Source organism: Poecile atricapillus, chromosome 3, assembly GCF_030490865.1.
Source record: "Poecile atricapillus isolate bPoeAtr1 chromosome 3, bPoeAtr1.hap1, whole genome shotgun sequence".
Classification (NCBI taxonomy): domain Eukaryota; kingdom Metazoa; phylum Chordata; class Aves; order Passeriformes; family Paridae; genus Poecile; species Poecile atricapillus.
Window position 1 is genome coordinate 111,429,425 of NC_081251.1, and position 27,460 is coordinate 111,456,884.

The 27,460-nt window shown below is 36.9% G+C and overlaps 1 protein-coding gene across 4 annotated transcripts in view; it reads right to left on the reverse strand.

Annotated features, from left to right (window-relative positions):
- The window catches only part of SLX4IP (SLX4 interacting protein), an 83,305-nt gene that overhangs the window by 41,510 nt on the left and 14,335 nt on the right, over window positions 1–27,460 (reverse strand). For 3 of the 4 annotated variants that reach the window (XM_058833878.1, XM_058833879.1, XM_058833877.1), the window contains exons 4-5: window positions 6,752–6,841; window positions 3,588–3,711 (exon numbers count right to left, since the gene is read on the reverse strand). In XM_058833878.1, coding sequence (XP_058689861.1) covers window positions 3,588–3,711; window positions 6,752–6,841 — 214 coding nt within the window. The remainder of the gene's footprint in view (window positions 1–3,587; window positions 3,712–6,751; window positions 6,842–27,460) is intronic. The other variant, XM_058833880.1, reaches the window with a different exon arrangement.

The window sequence follows — 27,460 nt, forward strand, 5'->3', positions numbered from 1 at the left end:
TCAAGATGGGGGAAGAAGGTCAGTTTACAATATACCTTCTTCCTTCCTTCCATTTCTAACATTGACATTTCTATCAGCCATAATTTTTTTTTCACTTCTCTTTATTGTTTCCTCTTTGCCCATGTGAACCTTACCTTCTTCCTTATTATTTTCAGTTGTCCCTTTGCCATTTCTCCTGTATTTAATATCTCTACTCAGACCTCTGTAGTCTCCTCTTAATTCTCACTGCTCTTGATCAAAGCCAGACACTTTCTGTGGAACATGAAACTTCAAATTATGCAATCACAAGCCATACCTGGCCAATGCCCTTCTTGCATGATTTTGGCCATGCAGATTGGATGCAGGCAATATTCAGCCTTTGAAAATCCACCCCATTTTAAATTTCTCTTTAAAAAAATAAAACATAGTGAAACACATTTGGACATTAATTAAACACAAGAAACAGAGTTTATACCAAAGCCTATGTCCAAAGACTAAATTAAAGCTTACTTTGGCAAGTTGTTCATACTGGCCATTTGGGAAGGGTGGGGAAATTGTTCAGACAGAAGGAAGAATAGGAAGAACTTGCTTGTCTTGGCTACTTTCTCTCATTTTTCCATTCTTTCCTTCTTTCTTTCTTCTCCTGTGTGTAACACCCACAGATTTCCTAATGAGCTGGTATGCGACCCACCACACACTGCAGTGTGGGTGTAACTCAAATGAAAAGGAAACGTAAATTAACAAGTAACTTGCATGGATATTTATATTAAGTGCCACAAAAATGAAAGGTAGTGTCAAATAATACTAATATTAAACATAATATAACGTTAATACTAAAAAGAAGCTGTGACAGATGAAAATTCTCTCTTCAAAAGTTATAGTAGTAAGGAAGTAGAAGACTTAAAAAGTCTTAAGGTAGTTTGGCTTCTAGTTCTGAAATGAAACCTAATACAACATGCCCTGACATTAAAGGTACTCTAAAACCTTAATACTGGTCTAATAAGTCTCTTTTCAAGAAATTTTGAGTACATCCTGCAGCGTGTACAGCAAACTAGTTAAAATTGACTTGAAAAGATGCAACTACAACCAGGGGTGGAATGCTGACCTGGGACAGTGGAAATGGCAAGCAAGCAGTTAATAAACATGTGAAGGATCCCTCTACAGATACACACCTCCTTACAAGAGCAGCGGGTTTACAGCAGTGAAACTCCACACAGACTTGAATAACTTGGAGCAAAAGAAACCACACAGAGCTTGAAGAACTCAGAAACTCTTCATAACCTCCAAATGCAAAAAGAGCTGCAGCTGAAGCCTTTTCCCAGTACCAGGCTCGTGCATTCCTTTGTGTGGTACAAAACACTGCCAGCCACGTACTGGCCTGGAATGTGGCACTTCATTTGTGCCCAAACCCATCTCCTTGAAGCCTACAAACAGAACCTGTGATCCTAGAGAGGAGGGCAGAACACAAGAGGTAACTGGTAAAGCCTCCTGGCCCTGTGGCTCACCTCAAAGGGTCAGTCCTCAGAGGCAGGGCCTGGTTGCCCCAGTGAACACCCACCTATTCTGTTATTTCCTTCCCAGGTAAGAACAGACTTGAATGGAACTTGAAGAAACTTGATTCTTGGACTTGAACAAAGCACTCCTTTCTTACAAATTACAGCCTTGAGCAAAGCAGGCTGAGAGAAAAAGTTGGCTTTGGAAATGAAGCTTAACATGAATGTTCGTTATCACAGCCTGTTTTCTTCCTTTAGTTCTTTATTGTTAATTAATGACGGTGAGATTAACTGCAGAAAACTGATGGAACAGTCATTCTGCCTCATCCAAAGTAAATATCCTTTAATCTGAAACTGTCACTGATATTACTGATGACCTCCTCAAATGCATATCCCTAAGTTTTTAATTTTCAGGAAACAAGGGGAAGAGTCAAGCAGAAGATCAGTTCCCAACCCTGGTTCAGCACACCAGTATTTTTACTGAAAAGTTCAAGTTATGAAAGAAAATAGAAGACCCTAAATTCTCACAAACACCCTCAAATTAGGGTTGCATCTACCCACATATATAAAAACAACTATTATATCTGGCAATTTTACCTTATAAAATCATCATTTTTTCAAGACCTACCTTTTACTGAGACAGGAAACTTTAAAAAATAAATAATAAAAAACATCCCTTGATAAAAGAAAAACAAAGAAAAACCTCAACAAACCTTAGAAATTCTGATGCCACCATCTCTAATGTTCACTCACAATCAGAAAAGTACAGGGGTCTGAAAGTTCATGTGCTTGATAAACACCAATAATATTTAAAAGGGATAAAATGTAGTTACAACTTGCAAGGAAGGGTTTGGAAATCCTTTAATGGCCTGAAGCACCTCTTGCTTATGTGGTACTGTCTTCTTGAGAGGTGGAAAAAAGCCCATGTCATGCCAGTAGAACCTGGCTCCCATAAATGCTTAAAATTTTGCAATAATAAGCCAACCATACAGTATATAACCTGTGTTTTATCATTATTATTGACAATAGCATGCAAAGTTGTAACCATCAACTAGCATTCTACAGGAATATACCTTTTCAGCAATGGAAAGCATTTTAAGAAGCAGAGAACTTGTTCCAAATTGAATTAGTTCATATAATATATGTTGAATTCTAAAATTTATGAGTACAGAGATGATGTAAGTATGTAATCACATGTGTTGCAGAAGTCATACTCCAGTAGAGATCTCTCAATGTATTTAAGGAAATGAGACAAAGCATGGCCAGCACAGAGCTTTACTCCAGCAGCCCTTCTTTTCTGTGACAAGTTTATAACCTGCTCTAGGCTAGTAACAAACACCAGTAATTTTTTGACTAAGAACTATGTAAAGATAAGTTGCTGGTATGATACAAGACCAACAGATAAGCCCATCAACTGTAAACCCCACCATTATGGTAACAATGAAATGGTATTAAACACAAACTGGCAGCCATTTAGCCCCAGAGCTGATCTAACTGGAAGGTCCAAGCTACAATGATCACAATCTTTAGTTCAAAATGTAGATGTACTGAAATGGCACCCACTGGCCTCAACACCCTCACACACACAAAATAGGAGTTCCAAAGGGTGGGTGAAGGCTCTTCGTCTCGTTCTCTTCTGCACTCCCAAGGGCATGGGTGCTGCTGCCAGGCCTGCAGTAGCACTGGTAAAATAACAAATGTCATTTATCACATCACACCAACTTCTTAAGACTGAACAGATTGCCAAAAGTAAAAGGAAAAATAAAGATATTATTTCTGTATCTAAAAATTCTAAACTAAATGTGTGAGTGGAAAAGAGACTTAACCAACCAGCAAGATTTCAATCAATTTTGCAGAATCAAGGGTTGTATAAGTTATTGTTTTAGTTCTAATGAACGTCTCTCAGACTAATAGTACCAACATTACATTCACTTTTAGCCAACACAGAAAATTAAAATCCACTTAGATTTTTCACTTACATAGCTGAAGTAATTCCAGACCAAAACATCAACTATTTCAGGCCTTCCTGATGGCAAATTTCTCACAGAAAAAAAACCAAAGAACAGTATTTCCCACTACACTTTATTTCACACTAAGTTAAATAACTTCTTTTACCAGTAAGAAACAAAGGCCCAGATGATCCATGTTCCGTGGGTTTCCACTGTCCACGTTGTTTAGGTGCCTCCAAATAGTGTTTGACCCTTGAAGCAACAACTTCTTCCAGCAGCTTGCAGACCTCCTGAAAGAGAAACCACCGGCCTGGTTTGATCTAAATTTACAGAAATGCCTAGAGGCACACAGCAGAAATCAATACAAAATTACCCCCTCTCCCATTAAAAGGAAAAACATTGAGAGGAATGACATGAATTAGGAAATGAATGGGAACAAGGACGGGAATCAAACAATTTTTCTACAAGAGAGGAGGTACATTATGAAATTCTTACTTGGCAGATGAAATACATTATAATACTAAGTTTTTAAAATCAGAAATTAGTTTCATATGCATACAATGTAGGAAAAAATACATGTTAAAAATGTATCACAACATTAGGTATGAGGTATTTAAGCAAAAAAAAAAATTAGTAAAAATCCTCTCAGGAATTGTCAACACACAATTTCTCTGCAAGAATCCTTATAAATCACAACAGATATTTTGCTTCAGTTCAGTTTAATTTGGGGGTGGGGGGAAGACTGAGCAAATTAGGTCACAGCAACTTAATTGCTCTAATTAATTTAGATTTTTCTGCTCCTAAACATAACTGTTCATATCTTTTATACTTTCTTTAACAAAGCACAATAAAACCACATACAACTCAGGAAGAGCAAAACCTTCTGCCGGAATTATGCAGAAAAAAAAATACTTGGAGTAAAAACGAAAAAGTCATCTCTTGAATACCAGAATAAGTTTTAAGCTTAATACACACACACATATTTGAGACTTTTCCCTCAGTATTCTCATTTTCCATTGTTCATAACTATGTGCTCCCAGAAGTGATACTTTGTGGCACACAAAAATATAATTTTACCCTTATCATGTGTTTGAGTAATAGATAAAATTATATGAGTAGTATCTAAACTATCTTGCCTTGAAATTTCCTTTTGATTATTGTAGAAAGTACTCAGAGCAACAAATTTTATTGCATTACTCTAAATGAAAGCAGGGCACATACATTAGTCAATCATAACCAGTATTTTGTCTTTATAGTAAGAAACACATTTTCCTTTCTGCTTGTAGAGCACAATTATAAATTACTGAATTTGCTTATTCTTCTGTTTAACTCATTAAAGTGCTCCCATTACACATTCCTTCATGGGCCTGTGTTCAGGTTAGACCAAAAAGGTCTCAAAAGCTGCAGAAACATGGTGTGTCTTTAGTTCCTTCTACAGCAATAAACATTACTGTGCACTTCTCTCATTTACATGGGACATACTTACATGTTGGGTTTATGGAACTATTATTTAAATGCTCACAAAGACCTCAAACAGCAAAGATAAAACTTTCACTTTGCCATGCCAGGTCCAGGGGAAAAAGGGTGTGAAAGAAAGGGTAGGGAAATTGGAAGGGCAGAAAGAAGGAAAAAAAACCTGCAGCATCTCGCAGCAATCCCAAGAATACTCTACATCCAGCTGGTCACAGCAGTGTGCCATGGTGGTCATTCCAACATCCAGCTGTATTTCCTTACAGCAATCTCATGCTTTGGGCACTGGTGTAGTTCCATGCTGCCCTCCATGGCATGTGCTCCAAGGAGGAGCCAGCAGTCAAAAGGCCACTGCAACAACATCACCAGGATCCTTGAGCTCAAGCTGATGACTTTCACCCAGGGTAAGCAGGGAATCAGCAGGAATTGTGTTTAGTACAGAGGCATCCACATTTCCCACACACAGGCAGAGAGGCACCACCATGAGTAGTTTTCAGAGTGTGGAAATAACAAAAATGCAGAAAGCACTTGCAATAAATATGTAAAAGCTCTCATAAAAAAAAAAAAAAAAGTTGGAATAATCATTATTTAGGACCTTTTGTCCCCTCAAGGATACTGCATAGGACTTTCCAGAAGTGAACTGCAAAGCTATTGGACTCACACTTCTCAGTTGCTGAAAATATGCAAACTTTGTATTTCTCTCAAAACATGCAGTCACAGAAATGCACTGAATGCTGTCCTGTCATGCCTCTTTATTAAATCAATCATGACCTAATTTCCTGAAATTCATCTCTTTTGTTTTGGCAGTCTTACAAAATACATTTTGAAAACATTTAAAACTCAGATAACCAGGAGAGTAAAACTGGTTATAAATAGAAAAGGTAATGAGCATTCATTTGGTCATAAAAAAGAAATCTAAAGTATTTTCCCTATTTTCCTATTTCTCGGCTTTATAAAGCACAAATCAGATGAACCACATGCTGCTAAATATTCTGCTTTTGCTCCCTCAGGATATTAACGTATTGTTTCTTTTAATTTCATTTAAATGTATGACTTTGAGATGTCTGGGGACGCTGTGCAGTGACAAGTTAATGATGGCATTATTAGGGAAGCTATCTGCTGAAAATTACCGTAACAGAGACTTGCGGGAAAGTCCACAGGCATCCCAAACACGTCCTGCCTTCATTTTCAATAGGGAACTTCTCAAGTTCCCACACTAAGGGGAAAGCTCCCGCCAGGAACTCAGCACAAGATCCTGTGTGATTTCTCTACAATCTGATGAAAGTTACAGGCAGAAATTTGCTGCTCACTGATGCACTGGTTTTCCACAATTTCATCAGGCTATATACATGGCACATTTAAAAATAATGGAAGTTTCTTTTCATAAGATGCAACAGTTCTACTATGGTTTTTCATGCATATTTATGTTTTCTTGCACCCTCTAAATGCAACATCGTTGACACTTCTCAGAATGAGGAAAAAAAAATTAATAGGAAGCTATTTCAATAGCAAAATGATACCTGTCACAATCTGGTTTATATCACTCAGGATAATTTACAAGCATTCACGAGAAACATCTTTTTTAAATTAAAAGTTAAGTCAGAAGAATCCACACAGCATACACACATGCATGTATGTACGTGCACACACACAGAGTTTAAAAATTAAAAAGCAAATTTAAAGTGGTCATTAGTAAGCCAAAAAGCACATATGGCTGACTTAGGGGTCCTATGGCAACCACTGATGGTTAGGTATAACTAATAATATTCTCCTAACACTGAAAAATTCTGAACAGTTCAAGGCAATCCAACTTTTTCCCTGCAGCCATACACTTTTGAAGTAGAATTGATATTGTTGTACCTCTTTCTCATGATCTGAAAACCAGCTGGTGTCTTTACTGGAACCTTGAGGCAAAATATGAACATCCACCAAGACAGCGAAGTTCCCACACTGGAGGGGGAAAAAAAAAAGAAGAAAAAACATGTTGAACTATAGCTGCTGGAAGCACATGTTGAGCAGACGGGGAGATAAACAATCAGGTAAGCACATGCATCTGATTCAGAGTTACAGCAGGCTGAACATTAAATTCCACATAAATTGTAGAAGTTTATGAAGTACAGAATTAAAAATTTATCATTGTTTGTGGACTTAACAAGGAACAAGAGCATCAGACCTATCCGGGATAGCTCACTGAAATGTTTATATGACAAGCACAAGTATGTGAAATTTTCTTCCGCTATCTAAATGCCACTTTTAAAACTGAGTTCAAGCAAATTTTAGTGTATGAAAAATTAGCTATTCCTTCACCATACTCACACCATTCTATTTTCTGGAAATTTGGTACCACATTAATTATGTAGTTGGTGTTTTAAATTTATTAAGTACTTAAAAATTCAGCATCTTAGAAGTCTTTTCCTCTCTCCAAGCTACCTAATGTAATGCAAAGAACAGCAAGTTTGAAGGATTTGTCAGTGGATATTTGGTAGTTACCACATCTGTCATTTAGCCAATATTATGAATGGTGCTTTGAAGGCTCACATATTACTAAACAGTTGTTAGGATGATATAGGCTACGTCCCAAGACACATCAGCTATTTCTGAAATTCTTTGAGAGGTTTTGATTGAGGACAATGACATACAAGGGTTATTTTCTTTCACTGCTCCATCAATCATTATAATGAACTGACAGAAGGAAGAGTGAATGGCATGAACACACCCCAGTTTCACTGGGCACTAATTCACTCCTGCCTGCTTTTCTGCACAGAGATATGGGGCATTACCAGCTAATGGGTCCCCTTTTATCTACAGTAACCCAGCACCAAATCTCACTCAGACACCTTTAACTAAACAACATGCGAGGTAAAAGCCAATTTCATCATTCTGCCTTGGCTGCTTGTGGCTCATCTGTGATGCAGTGAACTCTGTGAGAGGACTGGACATGTGCAGTCATGGCAATTGCACATCCGGAATGTCTGATGGAATAGAAACAACATCCTGATCCCAGACAAACCTCACATGTGCATGGACCATCCAAAGTGAGACTGGGCTCCTTTCAGGAGATGCTGCAGTGCTCACTTCCTGTCCTCACTCACTCTCTCCATATTTGCTCTTCACTGCCAAACATCTGCAAAGCCCAGCCTCAGAATCCCAACTGCTAACAGTTAGCTCTAGAAATAGTGTGATATATGGTATTGGACTCTGGCTTTACATCACCTACAGTCTAAGGGGTACATCTATATTTCAGGCTTATGGTATAGCACAAATACAGTTATCGAGAGTACCCTTACCTATACCACTAGCACTACGAGCAACAAGATCCATTTTATTAAACATAACAGCATATTTGGTAAATTTAAAACCTCTTGGTTTATAAAGCACTTGGATCTGCACACAGAAGTTTCTAAATAATGATTCAAATATAATTTAAATGTAATTCATGGTCAACCTTGTTTTGTAGCTAGAACGCAAAAGTTTGGCAAACGAGACAGGCACTGTGAAATCATTTTGAGAAACTTCTAAATTACTTATAGGTATCAGTCACTGAAAGAGCAGAATGCTTTGATCTATTGTATCAAAAGGCTTCTCTTTCCTCCAGAGAACCAAGAATTGCCAGATGGCTGCAATAGCAAACCTTTCCAAGCTTTAAATGGATGACAAAATATCTCACAAAAAATCTCTAGTGAATCATTAGTCAGCTCCAGCAAACTTTAAATTGACTACTGAACTTCAAAGTTAGCAGACACTGCAGATTATAAAGTGAAAGCCAGTAAATTATTCATGGTTCAGCACTAATAACAACAAACAAGTAGTTGATACATCAAGAAAATTCAAATTATCAAATGCTCCATGTTACCTGGCATCACTTTCTATTGACTACAAAACTTTATATAGAGACACTGATGCAAAGTATAGACCTGTTTTTCAAGGAGAGAGAATGCTTGTAATTATTTTCTTCTGAATGGCACTGTTTGTCTCAGTTGCCAATCTTGAAACAACTGGGAAAAAAGAAAATAACAAACCACATTCAAAACTATACAATAGAACAGTTAAAATTATCTTTAAACTTTTACAAACACCAAACATTTGTAGCACTTCAAAGAAAAAACAAAGATATAAATAGTGGATGAGTCCTTGTAATAGACAAGGTTTCCCCATGGAAGATTTCTATCCCTCTGAGCTTTATAGCTGTTCTTGTAGACAGCACATGTGGGAATATTTCAATAGCCACAAGCCAACAGTTTTGCCACACAATCACAACAGTTTTGGGACAGGACACAGGGAAGCATAACTGGCACAGGCAAAGAGGAAAATGGGGAATCAGAGAATAGAAGCACAGACCTTCCCAAGACTCGCTACCTCCTATTTTTCTTATGTCCTGGATGTGATATGAGTGACAGCTCCCATGCAGGCTCCCCTGCATTCCTGAGCTACACAACACCTGGTAGAGCTACACCTGTATTTATGCTTCATGTGCTTTCACAGGGTACAGGGCTGTGGATGATGTTTATACTGAGCAGCTCAATACAACTTTGGCTGCTCCAGCAGCAAAGGACAAGCACAGAATAAATGCCAATACAAATAATTGCAGGGAACAGAGGCAAGTGAAGGAAAAATGTACAGTTTATATTAGCAGATCTGATCCTCTTATGGAAGTTTCTATTTTTATTTTTATTCTGATGACATGCAATTCCATGAAAATACTCGCTTTTATTTCAGTGGAAATGAAGCGTTCCCAGTCAATGTGGCTACAAGATGCAACTCGTGACTCCTAAGTACCACAACTGAAAGGCAAACAAAAAGAACGGCAACTTCTAATTTCATACTTTCAACATCCATCTCAAAATTTGCACTGAAAATTGTTCTTTGAGGTGTGATTGTCAAAACTGAAACTTGAATGCCTGATTTGATGGGAAACACATTTGTCAAGAATCAATAGGAAAACATTTCACTCAAAAATTAAAGACAGAAGCAGATGCTTCAATTTGATATCCCCCATAATTCTAGATTTCAAAAACTCTTCATTTTTACAAGCTGTTTTTAATGCTCACATTCTTACTGTAACAGCCTAATGACATTCATTGTGTTACTAAACAAAGGACTTTAAATGATCTCAGAATGTTGTTAGTGTATTGTTGTACAGCAATGGCATTTAATTCAGAACATGTTTTCAGAAATTAAATTGTTTATACAAATACATCAAACACTTCATAGACTCTGCAAATTGAAAATATAACCAGACATGTAATGTAAACAGAACAAAACCCAACACAAAGTGGTCAGTCAAGCAAAGTCATCTGTTCATAACCTGCTGAAACCTTGAAATAAGCACATATTAGATGGTGAATTATTACTGCAAATCCCCCTATGAGTAAATAAATCCAAATAACTGCTTTTTATTGCTATATTCATTTTCACAATCAGCGGGCTCCTACTTGGGTACTCTTGTTTCTTTAAACTGCATCACTTAAACAGCACAAAACCAATCCTTATAAACAGAAAGTCCTTGGGATGCTGGAGATGGGTATGGTGGGTTTGTACTCAGAGCACTCCAAATGTGCTGTATCATTAAAGCAGACATGAGTGGAGAACCAGCCTCCCAGGACACACATTAGGGTTTCCCATTTCTGTGATTATTGATGTGGACTGGAGGGTTTGAATTAATTGAAGCTGAGTTGGAACAGAAACATCTCAGAGTTTGGCTGGCTTTTGGGATGGGCAGGAAGGAGCTAAGCTGCAACTCTCACACTCAAAACTCCAAAACTGCTCTATGATGAACATACAGGAACTGTTTTTCTACTTTCCCTCTTCCCTGAGCACTGTGCTACTCTGATGTTACAGAGTAAAGTCTTAGATGATGCCTAGAGTTAAAATAAAATAAAAAAATATATAGAATTCATTCCAGTGACCACTCAAAAAATGTCACTGGAAGCCCTTTCTGGCATTGTGACAAAATTGATAGGACATATCATCAGTCTCTAGAATGCAAAAGCACAGCCAAGAGATTCTGTGGGAAAAAAAACAAATAAACCACACATAAGTTTATATGAAATATCTTGTCTTAAAATAGACAGGAAAATTTAAACATTTTCCATCCTCTCTAAGTTCTTTCTGAAAATCAGTAAGTGTTCTGCACTGAGTCAAACAAGTTTTAATATCTACAGCATTGAGTATAATTATGACCAATTAATCATTGATCTATACACTGTGCCAACTGTCTAATGAAAAAAATTATGTTTTCTAGGCCTATTAGAAGTTTTTTCTCCTCCTTTATCTTTCTAGTCCCAAAGAAAATTATGTTTTCCTATTGTTTATACTATTAGCACCAATGATTTACAATATTTTGACTTTTTCCTCTTATACTGCAACAGGCAAAAATCACTTAAGCAAGTGAGCATACAGCACAAGAGATACATTTGTCATTATACAACAATAATTTAACTTTCATTTACAAGCGTATCTAGCAGCACAGTGATTTGAGGTAATGCACAGTTTCCCAAAACATTGGGACACTGTTCCAGTACTTAAATGACTCAACCTGTATAAACACAGGAGTCAGGATAGGTATTTATGTCACACCACTGCTGACGGCTATCAGGGGATAAAGGAATTTTGGTGACAGTTAACACGGTACAGTTCTTATTTTTTTTTTAAGTAGATAAAGTTACAATTTGATAAGTTTATGATTTTTCCAAGAATCTCACAGGTTTTTTTCATTGTTGCCCTTTTATTTTTTAATTTTTTTTTTATTTTTTTTTTTTGGTGGGGGGTCATCCTTCTAGGGGAAAAAAAACAAAAACAAATCAGGGGGGTGGGGGGTGGAAATAATAAATTTTTTTTTCACCAGGCAGCAAAGTTGAGCAGAAATAGTGATTCCCTAGTTAATGCTCAAAGCAAGATGTTTCTCCAACTCTATTTCAGAGGGTTTTAGGCACCAACAGATCACCAGTGAATGGTTTTACTGTTATGAGATAAATCAGGAGCCTACCTTACAAGAGGTACTGGCAATAATAGAAGAATTTCTCAACTGCTGATACAGAAACAGAACAGAGGAGAGAAGCCTCCAGAAGAAACCAAAAGCAGAATTCCTCTAAGAAATCACGAAACAAGTCCACTCTTAAATGCTCAAGAAATATGATGCAAATATCAGAGGGGAAAAAGGGTATATTCATTCCACTTTTGACCTTTTTTCTGGATAAGAGCTGCTTGGTTCTGGAAATCATACAGAGCTTGTACTTTGTTAGAAATTTATATCCTGAAGTTGTAGAACTGTTTCAACAAATAAATCCTTCTTATTAAAGATGGATTATAGCCATCAACTAACATCACCTAGATCTTTTAAATTCCCTGCTTTCAAAGATCTATGGGGTCACTGCAACAGTAAAAACAGAGCAGCAGATCAAGGGCAGTGGCATAATGGAGTTTAAATAGAAGACCTATCCTCAAAGATAGCTGTCCTAAATTATACACAGATTCAGCAGGAATTGGACAATCTAAAATGCAGTCAGACCTTCCAAAAGCAGGGAGGAAATTCCCCCTTTTATAACCTGCACACGAGTTATATATAAGTAATCTTTCACAAGTGGTTGGCTTGCTTTTTTTAAAGTATAGTTTATGTATGAGGAATTCCTGAAAGGAGGAGTGTTTAATTTTCCAATGTCTTAGTGGAAGAAAAAAAGCGGTTATCTGAAAATTCAATCAATACGCCATAGGTACATTAAGATCACATTAAGAGGTTCCCATGCCAGGCAAAGAGGTGTAAGCAGAGAACAAGCCTTCAGAACAATCCTTTGACAAATGTGGCCTGACAACTCATGAAACTAGGATGCAACATCAAGGCAGCATTTTAGACTCTTAACAGATGCAGATGGACAGGATATTAAACTTAAGGAATGATGGGAAAAAGAAAACAAGAAATACTTGTGAATGATTCAACCCTTAGGAAAACATAAAAAACACTAAGGAGTTTCAGATCTGATGGAGATGTGTATGATACTGGAGAATTCAAATTAAGGACTAACACTGTTGTTAAAGCACATAATCGTGAGCGATCCACCCAAATCAACTGATTAAAATAAATTCATGAAGACAACTCCTTCAGAAAACCAAGTACCTGCTGAGGTAAAGGAGCTGCATGTTTTTAGCAACGTAAAATGCTGCAGTGCAAACAGAGCCTTCAGTTCATCACCCACAGCCAGGCTAAGCAGTAATTACTTAATCTAAACATCTGAACTGGTCTCGGAGAACTGCTCTATCAGGTACAATGTCGAAAAAGAGGCCTAAATTGCATGAGAGAATTAAGCTTAATTTAGGTTGTCAATCTGTGCTGGTCTGATCCCAATTCCGTAGGAGGTTTTGTAGCCCACATATTGAAAAGAGTCATGTAGTTGGAGCTCGAACAATTGCAAAAAGCAAGTTTTTCCTTGGGGCTAAGTCTCCAAGTAACAGTGCAATCTCACCATCGCTTTGAAAGGATTTACACCATGTCCCTGCCTGTGTCAGGACTGATCCAGAAAAACAGAAATAGCAGCACAGTATTTGCTCAAGATAATAAAAAGATAATTTGAGATTCCAACAAGCTGCTTTCACCCTTTTATTGTAAAGTATTATTCTAAAAACTGTGGTATTTTTTAAATCATTGTGAGCAAGCAATGATGAAATACCCATGTCTGCAACAACCTGCTTTTGTGTTGGGGAAGGTGAGTGGCCATATGAACTGGGGAGGTGAAAATATTCACAATCTACCCAAATGCAATTAATTCTTAATTGTAAATTTTTAAAGACACTGCCTAGGGCTTAGCCACACCAGAGTGCCACAGGAAAACTATTGTGTATCACCTGATCATTGATAAGTGGGTGTAGATAAAGATTATTCCCTTACTGAGCTCTTACCCTGAGCTATTAATAATAATAATGACAAAAATTTGGTATTATGAAAGTAATTCATAAGAAGAATTGCCTTGTCATTGCTGTACTAAACTGGAGTTAGGGACATTCTTAGAGGTTCTACAAAGTCATTGCTGGGATTTTGTTTTTTCCCCAGGTGGAAAGGAAAAGGAACTCGTACACACCTTGTACAAAACACTCTGCACGGCAGAATTATTCGGTTTGTAATTATCAGATCCTACAGCAATAGGTATCAAAACAACTGCAATGACTACTAAAGCTAACAGAACCCCTAAAGACTGCCAACTGTAACATGACAATATAATTTTTTAAAGAAATTACAGCCAGTAATAAAAAGGTTTGAGGGCCTTTTTCAGACGTTCAACTTGTTAAAAGATTTTCACGGGTTTTCCCATACACACTTTACATGCTGTATTTTAATATTAATCTGCCAGACTTTAAGCATCAACAAAAGATCAACAAGTATGTATTGGCAAGCTACTGATGGATTTGTTCAGCATGAAAAGAGCCACCACACAAGAGGGCTGAGGAAATTAGCAATGTGCCACTTAATTTTATGTGTTTCTGCGTATACCAGAAAATGAAGTGCAATAAAAATTAGGTGGAGACACCACCCTCAGTATCTTCTGACATAAACTCTGTCAGAGGAAACAAAACCAGACGTCAGAGAGTATGAGAACACAATTTACAAGCTTCCTGTAAGGTGAAGCAGAGGCAAACCACAGTGTTTGCTTCATAAGGTAATGTGCCCTTTGCTGGGGTGAAGGAGCAGCAGTTCTCCAGCACATGATGCACCCACAAATATATTTCTGAGTTATTTGTCCAACAGCTGCAGGGATGGGCTGACTTCCCTCTCATAAAAACAGAACGGGGAAGTGAGGGCCGGTCCCACACAGGAAATTGTTCCATGTGTCCAACTTTGCAATTATTTCAGATTCCTTTTTATTCTAAGGGACGAGGTCTCACCTGGTCTGAAATTCCCTTCCTTCCCTGCCTCTCCTGGAAACGTTACCTACCGCAGCACGCAGCTACTGAAGGGGGAAGCAGGAGGCAACACAAAACCAAACCCAACATCTGCAGCCCATGTTTCAATATAAAATATTTGCAGATGCTAAATCTTTAAGCCAAAATAATTTAACAGATTAAAGATACATTGATCGCACACGATCGGATTTTTAAGACAAAAACATAAAGCAAAAGTATTTTTATTTGCTAAAAAAGTATAGCAAGCCAAACTTCTTAATACTGTTAAATTTACTGAAATGGTTGAAATGTTGTATTTTCCAAGTACGTAAAAGAAGTACTTTTAACTCTCTGTTTTAACTAATTTGTCTAAACCCAGCCAGGAAAGTTTCAGAACAGCAAGAAAGCTTTTTCAGAAACAGCAGAAGAAAAAAGTGACTCATGCTGAAAAAGGCGTATTACAAAAGTGACACCCTTTGGACAAAGTCCTTCTATTAAGTGGGAGCATATTAAGTCAGCACAGGGAAGAAGAAGAGCAAAGTTCAACAAAATATTCAGTGCTTTATCTGCAAAGGTACAAGAGAAGAAACAGATGAGTCTTTCAAATGAACAAGTGATGCTCTAAATCTTACTGCTGAAAAAGCAGAATCAGATGATGGAGAATACATCATATTTCAAAATGGAAACAGATCAGCAAAAACCTCAAGCAATTACCAGCTGGCAAGCAAAGGGATATAATTTTTATAATGTCCAAGAAAAAAAGATTTATTTCATCTGGCATTGAACAGAGTATATAATAAAGAGACTTTATACTTAAATAAAAAGAAAAAAGAAAAAAAATAGAAGCAACAAGCAAGTTATAAAAATAGGTAAAATATGAACACAGTTGAACACTGAGGAGTTGGCAAAAAGCAAGGATGGATCGTGAAAAGTACCTGGTGGAGTGTTTGTCACCAGAAAAGCTCCTGGGACTAAACCATAAGCTGCTAAGGAAGCTCTTTCACCATTTGCCTCCATCTTACATCTCCCACAGTTAGCACCAACCAGAGCTGGGCAGGTATAGCTGTCCCCTACCTGAATCAGTTTTGATTCAACATCTGTTTTAAAATGCATCCTACAATCTACGGAGTCTGACAGAATTAAATAGGAAGTGACCATTCATATATCTCTCCTAACAAACCTAAGTGGTAACCTCTGGGAGGAGAGCAGGGCAATGAGAAGCAGGTGGTGGATGACAAGACCTTAACTTAAATCAGATGCAGCTCAAAAAGTGCACCTGACTCTGCTCCAACCTGGGGCCTTCAGGAGGCCCCTGTAACCCATCCCTGACCCCTCTAAGGAAGGCAGGTGAGTACAGCATTAGATTGCATAGGTTAATTAATATTTATTTACATGCCCCTGGCAGGCACAATAAGATTTCTAATTCATAAAATTATCCTTCTGCAAATATTCTCCTTCCCACAACGCAATTTCTGGAGCTGGGAAGTGTTGACTGTTCTTCTTCTAAAAATTTACAAAAGTCAGTTAATTGACTCCAGTCTCTTCCAATAGAGGAAAGGAAGATCCAAACAAAGTGTGATTGTTTCTTACATGAAAACATTTTAAAAACCAAATTCAGTACTTTACATAAGTAGAGCTTAATCTCTAACTGGCTTTGTTGCTTTCTACAATTCTTTTTCACACTAAGTGCACTAATAGGTATTATATTCACATGTGGTCAATCACATCATGAAAACCCAAGGAAAAACACTTGTGAAAAACACAATATACAGACATCATGGGTAACACATTGCTCATTTTCACCTATTATGAAGAATAATAGAAACAACATGCTCCCAAGATTTCAGAGAAGCTCCATTTTACAGAGGGAGAGTGGTGGATCAGCAAGAAGGACTGATTTATTATCAAAAAACATTTCTGTTTCACTGGGATCAAAAAAGCTGTTGCATTAAAGAAAATATGATGTAATTTTAGTACAGTCAAAAAGGACTACCAGTACTTAGGATTTCAACTGCTATTTAGAAATGCCTTTTAAAAAAGCTTAAGTTTTACATTTCAAAGCCTTTGTATTATTTTTTTTCCCAAGTTTCCTGTGGATTATGTTACTAATTGGAAATATGTGGGAAATATTTCCCACAATTATGTTTAGAAAAATTCCACTGATAATTAGCACCAATCCTCATACATGTGGAAAACATTAAAATCACTGAAAATTATAAATAGCATTGATTTTATGCAAGAAAATGTAGACATTAAATATATAAAACATAATATTGGGTCCATACTGACCCATATGGTCTGACAGCAACAAGATATGTACACAAAGAGGTTAAAAACATAAGCAAATAATACTACTTTCTTCACCAGATGTATTAGACTTTTGTCAACATGAGACCCTGGGTTTTATATCTCATAGGCTGCATCTGTGTTTGGAAATCATCAGTGATTGTTTTGTCCCAGAGTTTGTGAACTGGTTTATAAAACTGCTTGAATATTTGCATCCACAACATCCTGTGGCAAATCCAATCCCACGTGCACTAAGAATCACATGGTCTAGTTCATTTCAAATCATCATGTCATTTAATACTTGGAGACATTTTGCTCAACTGCATTTTAACCTTTCACAACTCAGCTCCCTTCTCAGGTCCTTTACAAATACAGCATCCAGCCAGAGTTCCCTGTTTGACTCCAGTACTGCCTTCATCCTTCAGCCAGGGAATCTGTGCATGGACCTTCTTTTTCAGCCCGTTTCAACAGCCTCTGGTGAAGCACCTTGTCAGTCCCTTCTGGAGGATCTCAATGGGTTATGGCAGCCAGATTTCCCTGTTCTTACACTCACTTGCTCCTATAAAGATGCCAGAAGGTTGTGATGCATGACTTCTGTTTACAATGAGTGTTTTGACTTTTTCCCAATGTATTACACTGATCCTGATATCCATTCATTCTGCCCCACTGGAGTTTGTGCTGATTTGTGCAATACAGAGGTCAGACACTGAATGACAATTTTCTATTCCTATCACTCGAGGCACTCACACATACGTGGAGCAAGGATAGTTTAACAAGAGCAACATCTGCCAAAGTTTATTTTTCACACATATTCTAAAAGGTAGCTTTCTGTGTACTTATTCCAGTGCAGAGTACAAATTAACTAAAATTAAATAAATTAATAAACTGTATTAATACCTGTTGTTTCTTTTGCAGCTGAGGACATGATGATACTGGAAAATTAGTTTCCAAAGCTAATGCATGTGTTTCAAAAAGGTCAGCTTTTTAACATATTACTAAATAGCAAAACTCTACAAATGCATCTTAGCACCTTGTCCTGTTGTGTGCAAATACAGAGAATCATGCTTAAGCTAATGCCTTGTCCTTCAGGAGGCTAATTCTGCTTCACTTGTCTTCCAAATTCCCCCTATAATGAACAAAACTGCTGAAAAAGATCCCACCTTCTGTAAACAGTCCCTTAAAATTCTTAGTTTTATCATTTTCTATCAAAAAACAAATATATATGTACATTCACCAGGTTTTTTCTCCCTGTCCATCTGTAACCGAAGTGCAAAAAACTGGCATAGGTTGCCTAATTCTTCCATGAAATTTTTCCTGAATTTAAGTTCAAGACTTTCTCCACACCTGCCAAGGTCAAAATTCCTCCTTAATACATCTTCTAAAGAGGCAAGGGCTACAGTAAAACTGACAGCACAAAGCAGCTCAATAAATTCAGCTATGCCATCTATTATCGGGTATCTAAGATGTCACCTGGCTGAATTAAATCTTGCTTAATTGCAATGTTTATGTTTACCCAGCAAGATGTTAAAATGGAAAATTAAAACTGAATTACTTAACATGTCTGCAGCACACCTAATTTTCCACAACCTGTATCCACCTGCTTTAGCTCTCCAAAGGTGAAAGAAACAGAGTTTAAAGGCAACAAACTTCCCTGCTCACTGTATTAAAACTTAATGCCTATAGTCAGTTAAAATGAGAGAACCATCATTGTCAACTGCTTCATCTCTCCTGAGGAGTAAACAAATCATTATCATCAGTTCCAATACTCTAAATGCATTTCACTCTCTAAAAAGTGAAATTTGGAGAGTGATGCAGCATTTGCATTAATAAAACCACTGCATTTTACTTTACACAAAGCAACAATCAGTTGCTAGAGATGTAAAAACTTAGGCCCAGATTACACTCCATGCCAACAAAAACAACTGTTCCTTAGCTTAGCTAGTCCTTTTAATTTATTGCCATAGCACGGAGATATAACTCTTATTTGTAATCAACAACAAAAAAAATAATAAATTGGTGCATCAGCCTAAGAGAAGACTTTTTTCCCTGCTTGCTCAAGTTCTGGTCTATATCACTCTCAGTTCCCAAGCCTCTTTCCACCTCTCCTTATCTCAGTCTTCATTTTCCCACTGTCAAAGCCTGTTTTTCCAGGATGGAAAGCTATGGTAAAGATGAGGAATATTGTTCAGCACCTCTTTGCCCTTTGGCACTGCTATCAAACACTGGGATTTTATCTGCCACATTAGCAGAGCTCTTACAGAAAACACATTCCTTTTTGTATAATGTACATGGTGGTCACTCAAACAATAACCAGTAACAGATGTCTGAAGTGAGGAGAATGGACTATTTAAATAGAACTTTATAAATTCTGATGATCCCTTTCCAGATTTGAGACCTTGACACTTAATTTATAACTATCAGGATGGCCCCATCCTTTTCTTTGTGTGTTTATTTCTAGTTCCAACTTGGTAAGGATACTTTGCCCATCGTGCTTTAAGATTCTCTGTGACCTTGCAGATAATCTTACCCTCAACTTGCCTTCATTTAACAGTGTAGAGATAAAAATGAAAAAAAAAAAACAACTCTGCAAAGAAGCCAGCACCCAAATAAGGAATTCTGTCAGGGCTATGAACTTACATGCTTATATAAAATTACTGGTTTCATTCAGTACCCTGCAATGACCATCTGGGAAAGTTTTTCTTTCAAAGAAAACACAGAAGTATGAAAGAAATGTAACCTGCCAGAGTTCACTGAAGTTCTGATGGTACAGGATTTGTATTTGGGTCTGTTTTCCAGGGGTTTTCAAACAATATTGCTCTCACTCAATATGCATGGGAAATTAAGTAGTAATTGCTTTAAATATCTTTACAGTTCAGTATTACAAGAATGTTAAAATTGGAATTTTAGAAGAAAATACTCCATGAATTTATAGCTGTAAACCTTATCTGCCAATGGCACTTTCACTCATGTAGAAACAGCAGAACTAAAGATCCATTTGGCATAATACAGAAGCAGATTTTTAAGACTAAAGTCTTTATAATGCTGCATTATGTTTAATTACCTCATTTTCACAGTGTCTTTTAAGATAATAAAGGTTTCTGTATGTACTTCTGATACAGTTGCTTAAGAAAAGCCTATTTTTTTTTAATGTTCATTAATGATTAATCTCACTAAAAGGATATCACTAATAGTAGAAGCAATGGAAAAGAATAGATTTTTAAAGACATGGTCGTTTTCTGCCATTGTAACAGCTCTGCACAGATGCAGAACAAGTTTACAGACCCACACAAAGACTGTCAATTGTACTTGTGGACAAAACTTCACTCTCAGCTTGTAGGTCCAATAGAAATTTTTCATTCCTGTTTTTCAAACAGTCAAATAAAATTAACAACAATCCCAGAAAATGTGCAACCCTTAACATCTAAAAACTTTGCAATCAGCTTCAAGAGCAAAAATGCACGTGCATTTTGCTGAAGACCTTCAGACATGAATTTCAAGATCATTTGTAGGAAACAGACTTCCCTTTTCTTCTAAAGGCAATGCAGCAGTAGGATTTACCCTGTGCAGGCAGCAGATAAAGAGATCTGTGAAGCATTTCTCCAACTGACAGATCGTATTAGAGGGCAAAAAGTTTCTTTCTTTCCTAGTACAATACTCACCTGTACCCACTCTCCTGGAAATCCATTGTGTTCAAGAGAGCAGGCTGACAAGGATAAAGGCCTCTAAAGAGCAGTAAGAATTCTGTTGGAACTTAAGTAATGCCTACCAGAAGTCAGGAATTTTATATTAAAATACACAACAGCAGCTGCTACAAATATAATGTGATTTCATTGGTTACAAAACCCAACCCTGTCATAATTATAAGAGTGAAAACCACAGGAGCAAAACCAAAGGATGAAGCCTCACATGCTGCAAAAATCACCTACCAAAGACAGGACTTTGCCAGCTAAGGAACTTTAACAATATCTGCTGAGCAAGAACCACTATGGCTGAGATTTCGCTTCCTACAAGTCTGCATCTTTTTTAAGAGCCACATAGAAAAGAGTACCCTGGATAAATTAAGTTTAAAAACCTACTTTTTTTTGTTTTTTCCCATTGATTTCAACACAGAAAAAAAAAAAAAAAAAACAACAAAAAAACAACCAAAAAAACCAAACCAAAACCCACACCTACTTTACAGACTGAGAGGGAATTACCCTTTGGAAAGCAACAGCTCATTTTTTAATTTAAAAAATTGATAGTATGCTAGCTGCACAACTGTCTTTGGTAAGAGGAATGAAGGAACGGAGATGACAGCTCATGACAGATTACAGCTCCTGGATGTCAGCAAACCACAGAGAGAGGAACAAATGATCAGACCATCCATTTCAGCTGATTCACATTAATAAGAGCAAGACAAAAAAGGTAAAAAAAAAGACTTGCCTTTAACATGTCCAAGAACACTATTAAGCTACGTTGAAGTCACCTATGGTCATATATTTATATCTTTGTATTATTTTTTGCTTGAATTTAGTAACAAAGTTCCACTCAGGGCTTTTTAAAAAGATGGAAAGACTAGCATTTTCATATAGCAAAGGCAGTAAAAACACATGTTATTCAATATTGAGTAAGACTCACTGTGTTGCTAAGGGACACAGGTAGAGGAAATATTTCCTTATTTGCCTGATATGAAGAATGAATCTAGATACAGTAGATCTCATGATCTACTGTAATGTAATTAACATCAAAGAGAACAATAGATATCAGGGTGTGTAAACATTTTAATTCATTAATATTAATGATTTGAACATGGTAGGAGCGCTAGATGCTCCAAATCTTGCTGGCTTTAAAGTTTTTTAATATGCCCTTCAACCTCCTTTCAGTAGGTTTTCAGATAAACATTGAACAACAACCCACAACAAAACTTCAATTTAATCAACCAAGTATTCCTCAAAAAATTCAGGTAAATATACAAGTGTTTAAAAGCCATCATGAGAAATACACTCTTTTTGTATGAAGTATTTTATATAACTGTGTAAAAATGGACAGAGTGGAGGAGTGCTATAATAAAACACAATCACAATATCCTACAGAAAGTCTTCCAAAAACACCAAGGACACGACACGTGCTCCTTGATGACTGCAAGTACATTTATGAAGTTAAACAGTCTCTGAATATGACCTTGGAAAGGGCAGGTGGAAAACTGATTAAGGAAAATCTGCCATCTGGTGACACATTGACTCCCTCAGGGAAATGGGCAGGATTGGAAGCCCCACAGACGAAACTCCCCTGGACTGGATCAATACAATTAACGTGCAGCAAACCATCAGCCTTTCTTTGGATTAGTACTAGGGAAGGATAAAACATTTTGCCACTCTGTGACACCTCAGGGGCCTTAGGTTCTCCTTTTGGGGTGCAAAGGGGAACATGAAACATAAAACAGACAATTATGCCCATCATCTCTCAAAATTTACACTTTCCAGCATCTGGATATTCCTGATATCATCCCTGCTCCAAGTGGTTGGAAACCATTTTTCAACCAATTAATCTTGCCACTCAAGGTTTTTCATCAGTTTGAGTATCATTTACTACTCCTAATCCTCCTCTCATTATCAAGCCACTATTAATTCCTGGTTTACTCCTGCTGCTCCATACCTTGTTTTGTTCCTAACCTTCTCTATAGCTTTTAGTCCAGTTCTCAGCTTGACACTGCCTGCACATCCCTGCTCCAGCACTGACATCCATCATTCATTTTCCCCTCATTCCTGCTCCGCTACTCTCCCATCATCAGTCTCTGCTCCTCACACAAACTACTGAATATCCCTGTAGCCTCTTCCTGTGCCAGCTACCCCCAGGATCTGCTCCATAAATAACAAGGATCTTCAGCAGGTGTTTTGCTTTTTGTTGTTTTATTTTTATTAACTTTATTTTGTTTAAATAAATAACCTCACCCTTTCTCTTCTTTACTTTAAAACTGGACAGGCTTAATCTCCCCCTTTCTCATCACCAGTGCAGCAGGGGCCACCAATATCACAGGAGATTTGCTGTCAGTAGAGGGTTTTCCTAAATGAAAAGTGAATCCAAAAACTGGTTTTCCCAAAAGTGTACAACTTGGTGGGGAGATAACCAAACCAAGGGCAAAGGGCTCATCACAAAACTCCATTTAAAATTACCGCTGCTTCTTAAAGCTTAGAATTTGTTACCATGCAAAAGACTTGGATACATAACTGGTAGGTATGTCCAAATAACAGCTTTGCAGGGAAAAAAGTAGTAAAAAATTCAACTATTTTACTAAACAAATTTTTAGCATGAGATTCGTAATTTCAGTTAAATGCTTAAAATCTTGGAAAACAAGAGTGGTATCAAGAATTTAGTTTTAACTAACTGATAGAGATCATTTTGCTGCCTCACTTTTTAATTTCTATTTATCGTTTTTTCATCAAAGGAAATGAAACTGGGCCAGACAGCAGAACAGGAATGATGAAACACATTGATTGACTTTGTTCATATGCTGTTTAGGGGAACAGTATCTTAGGGTTTTACTGGGTAAAAGATTAATTCAGATCTCAACAAAACATCTGGTTTGAGTGGTGCTTCGAAATGGCAAAAGAATTTAAGCAGCAGAGAACATTTAAGTCTTAAAAATAAAAAAAAAGATAGTGATCTACAAATGTAAAGTTTTCTTAGTCTCCTGCAGTAATATTGACACATTTATTACTTTATAATAGGGACTTTAAAAACGCAGGGCTTCCTATTAAGAGTTTCATATAAAAGCTTATTCTGTCAGCTGACTCCCTAAAACTGAATTCCTCCAATAATTTCACTTATCCATATTACACTATTGGCATTTTGAGATTCTTAAAGTCAGTTTTATGGAATGATGTGCTATTATTTTTATTTCTTAAATAAAGTACTCATAGAAAAATGAACACTTCATAATCTAACAAAGTCATAGGAAAAGCTCAAATAAAATACTTTAATCAAGTCCCCCTGAGATCACTGAATTAATTAATGGCAATCTTCTAAGGAGCAGTGGTAAGTTTAACTGATTTTCCAGCCTACTTTTAACTAAATAAGAAAATCCTTACCAAAGTTCTGCACATTTGTCTGATAAGTTTGGAAGCCTGTTCTTTTTGTTACTTGCAAAACCTCAAAAATACATTGAAACTAAATTCATAAACATGTTAATAAATTATCTTTAAGAACAGATATATGCCTTTATCAGGCACTATATAAACCCAAATATTTATTACTTGAACAGATATGTTGTCCATTAAAACCCTTTTATACCATCTTACTTTTAATTAGCTCCATATATACATATCCATATGAAGAACTTGTCTATTAGAATTTGTAATCCTCACTTCTGTGTGATGAAAATGATATGGCACTTAGATAGTACTGCACATGACCACTGCACTTGCAGTTCTTGATGGTAAGAAGAATGCTGAAAACATGCATAAATTACACAAAAATAAGCAAAACAAAAATTCCCAACTACGTTGAAGCCATGCCAGGTCTCACAATAACTGAGGCTGAAAGAGATGTGCATTCCTATCCCTGTAGCTAAATTCCTGTCAAACAGTTGCTTCACAAGGTTATTTAATGTATTGTACCTGTGCCTAACAATATCAAACAGGTATAAATACAATATTTATGAAAACTATTTCTCCAATGGTCCTTTGAAGGTCCCAAAGCTAGCTGGGGGAAAAAAAAAAAAAAAAAATCCTTTCTTTTACTAAAACCACAGTGATGATGCAAAATAACTCTTTGATCTATTATATATTTGAAAGCACTAAGCTAAATGCAGACAGTAATTGCTGACAAATCCCAGTAGTAAACAAACCAGTCTCACATTTTACATATTATCAAGAGGCTACAGAATTAATGGTTACAGCCAAAGAAATGTTGACACAGTTGCAGATTGAGCCTTAACATGCTGATCATGTTAAAAATACTGCACAAGAAATATTTTTCCACTTTGTAAAAAGCCAGACTGTTTACATGCGTAAGTGGCTGGAGATCTTGTTGTCTGTGTGTGGTCTTAACATTTCAGTATCATAACCATGAATATAAAGAGAAGCAGCATGAAATAACCTATTATACTTACAATCAATGCCAGACTGCAAATATTAGAAGCACTGACATTTGAGTGTCTGAAAACGAGCATTACAACATACATGCACCTACATACAAAGTTTTTACTTCCTTTTCTAAAAGTAATTAATAAAAAAAATTGAAACAAAGCTTTTCTAAAAGTAGAGGATTCATATTTCACAAAAATTAAGTTTTCTTCCCTTTACCTTGCTTAGAAAGAAAAAAAAAATCAAGAAATTAAAAATAACAAACGTCATCATTGCTAAAAGCCGAGACATTCTGAAACTATCATAATTTCACTTGCATTGGTTTATCACATAAAATGTATTAAATTACTCTAATTTTTATACACGTATAACATATATCACAGCTGTAGTTCATAATTGTCTTAAACCTCCAATCTGCTGATTCTTAGCTGATTCTTGCTACAAATTGCTGCAACTAATTTACTTAGGAATTACTGGGAAAATGGCCTGCAACAATTTCTTTTTTTTTTTAATAAAAAGCAAAGCCTAACAGAAGAAAGAGAGCACTGTGAAATCATTAAGAAGATGCAAGCTCCCTGGACTACAAGGAAACCAGTTAGTAGCTTTACTATTCACAGCTAAGGACTGCCAATAGGTAAAGGGTATCCAACTGTCCCACCTTCCTACTCCCTATGCCAAGCAATCAAAAAGGCAACTTTAAAAGGCAAGTATCCAGAATAAATAAAAAACATTTACTTCAATCACTCAGTGCAAGAACTCTCCATATTTTTTGCTAATTGACACCTCCTGCCACAGCCAGCAACAGAAAGCAGAGGCCCTCATCCTTCCAGCATCTGTCAACCTCACTACCCATGGCTGAAATTCCTAAGATTAAATGGAAAAAAAACCAATTGAAAGTACCAGGTTGTATCAAGAATGCATCTGTCCAAAGGTTTGAGACAGATTTCTGGTCCTACTGTTCATTTGCATATGTGGGAAGGTGAATAACCTATTAGGTTTTCCACATGCTTATACCCTATTGATAATTTAATGTGTGAACAGAAATCAAAGCTCTCCAAAACAGTTTCTTCTCTAAAATTACAGGATTAAAGTTAGAAGAGAAAAAATCAGGAACATAATGAATGAACAGAATTACCACTGTGGGGTCATTCTAATTGCATTTGGGACATACATCCCTCATGAGGCTGGGCTTCTCTTCCATAAGTATTTAAGAAAAATAAACATGTCACTGAAAGTCTTTAAAAGTACTCTTCCCAAATTAGAGAAACGATCAAGGAGCCAATAGAAAAGAAATATGTATGACGGGTAATTCCCTGCAAAAACAAACTGTAAATGACCCTTGAAAGGGGTCCTTCTGAGCTTCCTGGAGGAGGCAGCATGGCTCTGTAACCGGGCAGAACTGCAGTGCACTATCCCCGCTTTCCACTCCTCGGAGGAGGGGTCATTGGCTGAAATGTCCCGGGAAGACAGATCTAAGCAGCATTACGAGATTTCCACAGCTCTACTGGCCTGTTTATTGGAGCCTGGCTGCTTGATTTTTTGGTAAATAAAGCATTATGCTACACATTTCTTCAGTGTGGAATTATTTGTAAACATTCGGCTTTTGCTCTAGTCCAGAAATATTAATGGATTGAAGACAGCTGCAAACAACAAAGGAAGGCCTGAGAGTTTATTGTGTGCGATGCCAGACTGCAAAACCTTCCTGTGGAAGTCACAGAGGGAAACTTCAGAGCACACAAGCATTCAGTGGCAGATTGCCTTTCTCTTCAGATAGCAGAGTACTCATTCCAATCCCATCACCTGTTCACGTGCAGTCTGTTCCTCAGGAAGTGAATGGCAATTTTTTGCATTTTTATGCTTATTATCTGCATTTATCTGCAATTTAAGAAGTTATATACTCCCCTGCAATTCAACAGCAGTCGTACAGGTGACAGCTTATGCCACAGTTGCTCCCAGCCCTAGGACAGATCTTCCACAACCTCTTCCCTGAGCCTGCCACTTTTCACTTTATTCCTTTCCCTAGTTCTGATTTTTAAGCCTCTTTACAGTGCTTCTGTAAACATGACAATAACAGCAAGGGAGATCTTTGCTGCTGAGAATGAGCCCTCACAGAAGGGAATTTTCATCGTATTTTCACTTGGCAGAAAAACCTGGAATCCTCACCCTAAATACACAGGAACCCCCATCACTCAGTCCAGAAAAGAAGACAAAACCTTGCTGTTTTTCACCACACTAGAAAGATAATAGGTAACACAGCATTTAAACAGAATGATATTTTAACAGATTTGGACTAATGTCTAACTATTTCAAGACTGAAACAAGTAGCATATGGACATTTTGAGGAGATCCAAAG